This window comes from Phalaenopsis equestris, unplaced genomic scaffold (genome assembly GCF_001263595.1).
Source record: "Phalaenopsis equestris unplaced genomic scaffold, ASM126359v1 Scaffold000006, whole genome shotgun sequence".
In the NCBI taxonomy this organism is placed as follows: Eukaryota; Viridiplantae; Streptophyta; class Magnoliopsida; order Asparagales; family Orchidaceae; genus Phalaenopsis; species Phalaenopsis equestris.
Genome location: NW_018164448.1, coordinates 1,763,377 through 1,771,423, shown reverse-complemented (window position 1 = coordinate 1,771,423; position 8,047 = coordinate 1,763,377). Strand labels below are relative to the sequence as shown.

The window sequence follows — 8,047 nt, the reverse complement described above, 5'->3', positions numbered from 1 at the left end:
TGAAATTTTTATGGTGAGTTCTCTGACTCATGAACGATAGCGGAAAAATAAAAATCAAATGATTTTGATTTAAGAAAATTGATATTTGCTATAGTTGTAGATAGTCCTTAATACATACTATTTGTTTGTATCTTTTATTTTAATTATTCTATATTTCTTTTTCTTCTTCCATATTACCAAACCTATCATATAAATTATCAATGGCTATAGTTTTTATTTACTCGATGCACTCCTTTTAATACTTCTAGTTTTTTTGCCTCATAAATTCACTACCAAAGGTCTTATCAATGCATAATCCATTTTTGGAGTCTCGTAAAATTTTCATGACACTATTCTTAATAGAACTAATTATCTTTATCGCATTGTAGGATTGGCTAAACTAAATTTTTATAATTTGCCTTTTTTTATCAACTTCTCTTTGGACAATTTATTACTATTAATTCAACGGTCAATTAATCTTTTTATTAATTAATTTCTTCATACTCTTAAGATATACATTCATAATACTATACAATCAACATAACAATCTTTGCAATAGAAAAAATCACTGTGTTCATCTTCTCGCAATCTAGCCAATAGATATATATGTAAATTTTTAACTACAGCGATATTCTATGTTGTGTTCTAATATCTAAGTTTCTGATATCTGAAGCTTTCTTTTCTTTCAGACATGGTAAGCTCTCAGTTGCAGCTACACCGCTATGCGACTGGGCGTGAATCAAGGGTTGTCACTGCTCTTACCCTTTTGAAGTCACACTTGTTTAGGTAGATTTTTTTCGAACTGTACCTTTTTTTCTGATTAAATTTGCTGAAAATTCTTTAGAGATTTTATAGAATTTTGGTAAATGATTACTATGCCAGACTTTGTAAGCAGCTTTTTATTTTCATTCTTTCTGTGGCAGCTACCAAGGTTATGTTAGTGCTGCATTGGTCCTTGGTGGTGTTGACGTGACTGGACCGCATTTGCATACAGTGAGTGAATTTTTATTGGTACTTCTCTCTGTTAGTATAGATGTGATTCTTTGGTTGAATTTATTATGTAGGTCTATCCACATGGTTCGACTGATACTCTCCCATTCGCTACGATGGGTTCGGGTTCTTTAGCTGCAATGGCTGTTTTTGAATCGAAGTACAAAGAAGGTTTGACTGTAAGTCAACACTATGCACCGCAACTTGGCTTTTTTGCAGTATTATAAATAGCGTTTCTATACTATAGAGATCATATTAAAGTATATCCAGAGTATAGTTTGTTCTGTGGTCAAAGTGAATAAGTAACTTTGTTTAAATAATATACCATGCCACTTAACACGCTAGCATGCATGGGTCTCTCGCACACATTTGCAAGTGCATAAGCGGAGGACGAAATGAAAAGAAGTACCTACAGTGCTTGTTTCTGCAGGTTGGTATTTGTAAAGCTGAATTTTTGAAGGGTAAGGTTAGTATATTTACCATATCCGTTAGAACAGAATGTTTTGATAGGCGTGATGAATTGTTGTCAACAAATTTTTTGAATTGCATAAACTTAGGATTTGTTTCATATTTCTTTTGCGTTGAAAAGTCCAACAAAAATGAGAAAAATTGTTGACCAACAAATTATAATCTTTATGTCATTAGGTGAAGTGATTGGGAATGGGCCCCATACATCAGAATGAACACTTTCAAGTAGTTTTGAACTATTCTTGCTGGAACTAGGAAAAGATATCCCGCGGATTTTGGTTTGAGCACAAGATTGAAAATGCTACATTGTCGTGGAGGAGGTGAGACTTATTTGTAGCAATTAGAGACATGGATCAGGGGTGGCCATGTCGGCAATGCTTAAGTGTAAATTGGATGGAGTGGCGAGCAGAGCATTTTGGGAAGGGTTGCAGTGAGATGGAAAGGCAACATAAACTGGATAAAGTTTGCGACAATTGGGACCATGGAGTGGATTTTGGTGGCTCTAAAAATCCTTTGGTCCAATAGCTGATTACATCAAAGTGTATAGATTTCGTCATTAAGCAATTGTAAGTCAATTGTGATGGAGCTTGTTCTTGAGTTCAAGAAGACAACATATTGCTGGATTGTAGTCTTTGTTCGATGTTAGTCCGGATTTTAGTGCATGATTTAAGGGTTAGAACATTAGGTAAAAGGTTGAAAGATTGTGGAGTATAGGACAATGGTTTTGTTATTGTCGATTAACATTCAAATGTTGAAATGTGGGATGGGTGTGATGCTTTTGATGATTTGTTGAGCTGGTATGACCATTTCACCCATTTTGAGAGTGGGATGGGTGTGATGCTTTTGATGATTTGTTGAGCTGGTATGACCATTTCACCCATTTTGAGAGGAATGGAGTCGTCATTGTTGGGGTGTTCATCCTGCGGATGCCTAGAGAAGCAGGATCAAGAAGAGTTTTTGATGATGGTGGAGGGAGGGAGTTCTCTAGGACATCTTCTATAACTCCTTTAGGGTATGTTATTGAACGATTTGCTAACTGCAGAGTTACAATAGTGTGAAATGAGAGACATGGTGTTGAAATGAGAGACATGGTGTTGAAATGAGAGCCGAGTCAGTTAGAATCCAAAGGCTGAGGATGAGATTACTACATGAAGAATAACAGTATGGTGGTATGACAGAATAGTGGCTGCCGTAGCAGTTTTTGAGGGAGGGAAGGAGGGAGAGTATTAAATGATATGGTTTTTCATTCCATTTCATTGATAAAACAATACATGCTATTTATACAGGTAGAAGCACATGGGTGCCGAAATGTGAGCCGAGTCGATTAGAATCTGAGGGCTGAGATTACACCATGAAGAATAACGGTATGGTTGAAGCAGAGAATAGTGGCTGCGGTAGCAATTTTTGTAGTAATGATTTGCTCTAGTAGATAGTGGGGAAGAGCTCAGCCGGTCCAGTTTTGGGGGTTTTGTGTGAAAATTGCACCGATAGCTGATCAATATAGGAGTCTGTTTCGTTGTTTAAGTTCATCTATTAAAGAAACGTTTAAACCCTAAACATGAATGAAAATATCAATGCTAGTGATAACCTTTAATCAAAAGAATATGAGAAAATTTGCAGACGTAGACTTACTTTTCACATTAAATGTAGTAGAATTAACATAGAGCTTTAAATAACAACCGGGTCCACCGACAAGAAGCTCCTGAAAAATGTAAGATGGAAAAAAAATCAATAAAATCTTTAATAATTTTCATCTAAACAAGTAAGTATTAGGGCCGGCAAGAAGGGAGATTTCACTCATGATTTAGTTATCAGTATGGAATAAGAGGTGTTTTGTTTTAATAGGTGGAGCTCAACTTGAGTATTCAGTTCAGGTTTTCTACTCTAGATAATAGTTGAAGATTTAGGCTACCCTAATTCTAATAAATGGGTTTGTTGAAGTGCTGCAAAAAATATTGCATTTAAATTTTATTTCAACAGCATGATTAGAAATGACAGCAGTAGTAAATCAAAAATACGAGCTAAAAAGAATTGCATCAGTTTGCTACTATATATCATACTGTTTGTATGAGATTGCTAAAATTATTTATATGAATTAACAATGAAACAAGTTATCAACAGCAACAGCAACAACAACAAGCCTTTATCTCACTATGTGGGGTCGGCTACATGAATCCTTTTTCTTTATTGTGTCCTAATAGTGTCATATTTTTAGTTTAATTCTAATAAATTAAGATTATTTTTTATACGACAAGCCCCAATTCTTTTTATGATATCTACTAATTCCTTTAATTTACTTGTGAGAGTGCCTATATTCCAAGATCCGATCTTAATATTAGTTTCATGTACTAACTTCTTTGCCTGTATCCGTTCTTAATGTGGTAACCCTTCTTTATTTAACACTACACCTAGACACTGGTGTAGCGGCCCTTCTATATTTTTCACTATATTCAGGTCATACAACACGTTGCTTTTAGGGGACGTCCTAGCATTTACACAATAATTTAAAGAATTTATGTCATTATATTTTTCACAAAAAAGTTATGCTGGTTATCGACTACCTAGCATAACTCTCCACTTTTCGCATCCATGGCTTGGGACCCTGATTAAAAATGTTAAATTTAGCAATAAAACAAGTTGTCAATGGAAAAAAAATATAGAAGACTAAGAACTTTACCTCACCATGAAATAAAGATATGATAGATTAGCTCTGAAGGATTTGGAAAATCATCAATATGTGACGAAAAAAATTTGAATTATAAATTCTAGATTCCCATTTTCTCTATGCGGAAAATGAGAATATCGTGAGTTAAATTTAGCTCAATATGACACTTGGGTAGCGAGGCAGCTTTTTCTATTTTGTATGATAATGTTTTTTTATCTTATGAAAAACAATTATATACAACTGTCTAGGTTGTTGTTTTATTAATGATGAGTTTTTTTCTTATAATTTGGTGGAAATTTCTTGTAGTTTAAAAGTTATCTTGTATCCTGTACATGTTTAGCTCATGCAATCTTTAGCTTAATATTTTACATTAATTGAGGGATAAAAAATTTATAATAACATTTATGCCTGATACAACAACAACTACAGCATGCTTTTAGCCTAGTAAATGGGGTCGGCTGCACAAATTTTTTTTCTTCGTTGTGTCCTATTGAGTGTCATGATTTCATTTAATTCTAATAAATTAAGATCATTTTATATACAACAAGCCCAAATCTTTTAAGGTTTACCTCTACCTTTTTTAACATAAGTCAATCTAAAACATCAACTTTGTTAACTAGGTCATCAGTTGGTCGATGTTTAATATGACCAAATTTTCTAAGGTGACTCATTATGTTTTTGTTTTTAACTGCAACTGCTCCAACCCTTTCACAGATATATTTGTTTCACATTTTGTCTTTAAGTGTAAGTCCACTCATCCACCCGAGCAGTCTTATCTCATCAACACTTAATTTTATGCTTCCCTTTTACAGGCCAATAATACCTGAAAGTTAGGTAAAATTAAATGGTGTCATTATTAAGTTTAACAACTATAGATAGGTTTTAAAGGGAAAACAATTACTTGTTTAGAAAAAAAAAGTAATTAGAGTGCATGTTTATCAAAATTCAAAAAAGCAAATTATAAATAATTATGTTCACTAAACGGTAGAGCTGTTTAACATTTAAATTTCTCCATACCAAATTCTTCTTGTAAAAACAAAGGAATCATTCTATTTCTCACTATGGTCAGAAAATGGAATAGATAAGGTCTGCTACTTTGATCAAACAATTATGAAAAATAACATCAAAATAATTAGAAGGATAAACCTTATAGAGTATTGCTGCACTTTTAGAATGATTATTACAACTGAACATTGCTAAAGTAGGCATGAGAACACAGAACATGAGAGGAAAAAGATGAATATAGAGAGAAATTAAAATGATTTGTGAGAACAATAAACCACTTTAGGAGGTGTTTGATAGCTGGATTTAAGCAAGATTTACGTTAATTTTACCGTAAATCTAGCTGAACAAAAAATTCCAAGAATTTAAATCCTAAAATTCTCTTTCGTTAAACTTTTAATCTAAATCTGAATTTATTAAATCCGATTATCATGTGGACTTGATGGAAAACCAGAGGGGTGGATTTATGCAAACAGGATAAAAAATTTTAATGGATTTAACCTTAAATTGAACCATACACTGTTCTGCATTTGGATATGATAAATTCGGATTTATCAGATTTACTAAATCCTATTTAACTTGAATCATAGTTGTGGCCAAACACCATCTTAATCAAACTGCCATTGGAAATTGAAAACAAAGGAGTTATGCTGCGATTAAACATGCATGAAAATAGTTGTTGATTTAGCCTACCTACTCTTATTTAAGAACAAAATAAATTGGAGAAATGAACCTGTATGGAAAATTTTCCATATGTTTTGTAGAAAATGTTTCCGCCTTGGAAAAGTGCCGAAGCTGAGCATAAGTGCCACATAAGAATAAGAAAATGAAGTTCTAAGAGTGAGCTTAAGCTGAGATGAAAATAGGAAGAGGATAATCTTGAACGAAAGAATAAAGTAATTGAACATATTAATTGAACCTAAGAGAATATTCTTGCAAATTGACCTGCAGAAAAATCTTCATCCAGAAAACCTGTAGTCACAGTGGATGGAGGAGAAATGCAAGGAGAGAGAATATAGATGGATATAAAAATACAGAGGGAACAATATGATGCTACTACCAAATGAAACCCTATGTCGGCTTCTCTATTGGTCGTAGATTGTCATGCCCGTTTCTCCTTGTATGATTGTGAATCAGTTGATAATAGGCGAAGTTTAGTTCTTATACTTTCTCATGATTTTTTTAAATAACCGTAGACAATTCGGAGGAGGGCAACATGAGAAGGGAAGAGCCAATAATGTCAAATTTTTTCCCAAAATACCTCCAGATTTATAGAAACATTAGAGTATTTTTCCCTATATATGTGTATATGGCTATATGCAAAATAATTAGGAATTCTTTAATATAATATTAGTGCAACTTTGTGGGCATGCGGTGCAGTGTATTTTTTAGATGAATTTATCAATATTTTGTAGCAATATCTTCACAGCTTGCCATATTCATTAACATTTTTATTAGCCTAACCCTAACCTTTTGTGGTTGGCATTATGAAATCCTTATTTCTCATTTATATAAAAGAAATATTCTTATTTCTCGTTTGTTCCCTTATAAGAGTGTATCTAATAAAACACAAATTGATTATTTTCTTATGAGAAAAAGAGATCGTCGCGATTGTAATGATTGTAAGGTCATTCCAAGTGAAAATTTATGTGCCCAACATCGTTTATTAGCGTTAGATTTTAAGATTAAAAGTTGTAAAATAAAAAATACTAGGACTCATCATTGCAAAATTAAATGGAGAAACTTAAAAGACACAAATAAAATTATTTTTATGAGTAAAATTCAAGATTTCAAAATTTGGGATATTCATGAAGAAACAAATATGATGTGGGATAAAGTAACAAACACTATTAAACAAGTAGCAAAAGATGTGCTTGGAGAATCAAAAGAAAAAATATATATAAATAAAAATAGTTGGTGGTGGAATAATAATGTGCAAGAAAAGATAAAATATAAGAAGTTATGTTATAAAAATTGATTTAAATGTAAAAGCTTAGAGAACTGAGAAAAATATCAAACGGCCCACAGAGAGTCTAAAAGAACAATCTGTGACGCGAAAAATTTTGCTTTTAATGATCTTTATAATAAATTAGATACTAAGGAGGTTGAAAAATATATGTATAAACTAGCTAAACAAAGAGAAAAGAAAAGTAAAGATTTAACTCTGGTAAAATGTATTAAAGATGAAAATCAAAAAGTACTTTTCTTAGAAAAAGATATTCAACATAGGTGGATGAATTACTTTGATAAACTTTTTAATGAAGGGTCTGAAAATACGATCGACCTTAGTGATTTTAATATCGTGAATAATAATAAAACGTTTCATTTTTACCGTCACATTACCAAAACAAGAAGTTTTGTAAGATTTAAATAAAACCAAGGCTAAAGAGTCTGTTGGACCTGATCATATCCCAATTGAAGTGTTCAAATATATAGGAGAATTGAGAGTTTCTTGGCTTACTAAAATCTTTAATATTATTTTAAAAACTAAAAAGATGTCTAAGGAGTGTAGGAAGAGTATTTTGGTCCTCAGTTTTAAGAATAAAGGGAAATGCACAAGAGTGTGCAAATTATAGAGGAATTAAGTTGATGTGTTATACTTTACAATTATGGGAGAGGGTAATTGAACATAGGTTAAGACGTATTACAAAGATACCTCATAATCAATTGGTATTTATGTCGGACAGGCCTACTATGGAAGCTATACATTTATTGAGAGGTTTTTTGGACAACTTCAGAGATAATAAGGAGGATCTACATTTGATTTTTATTGATTTAGAAAATGCATTTGATAGGTTTCGAGATATATCCTTTGGAGAGTTTTTGAAAAAAAAAAGGTGTTCATGTGACTTATATTCAAGTCATTAAAGATATGTATACTAGAGCTGTTACTTGTGTTCAAACTGAAGGAGGATTGACAAAATATTTTCCTATTTCTGTTGG

The 8,047-nt window shown here is 32.3% G+C and overlaps 1 protein-coding gene across 2 annotated transcripts in view; it reads left to right on the top strand.

Moving 5' to 3' along the window:
- LOC110018249 (proteasome subunit beta type-7-A-like) overlaps nt 1–8,047 on the top strand; it is a 19,358-nt gene that overhangs the window by 3,288 nt on the left and 8,023 nt on the right. For both annotated transcript variants that reach the window (XM_020715514.1, XM_020715513.1), the window contains 3 exons: nt 669–765; nt 903–972; nt 1,044–1,148. In XM_020715514.1, coding sequence (XP_020571173.1) covers nt 669–765; nt 903–972; nt 1,044–1,148 — 272 coding nt within the window. The remainder of the gene's footprint in view (nt 1–668; nt 766–902; nt 973–1,043; nt 1,149–8,047) is intronic.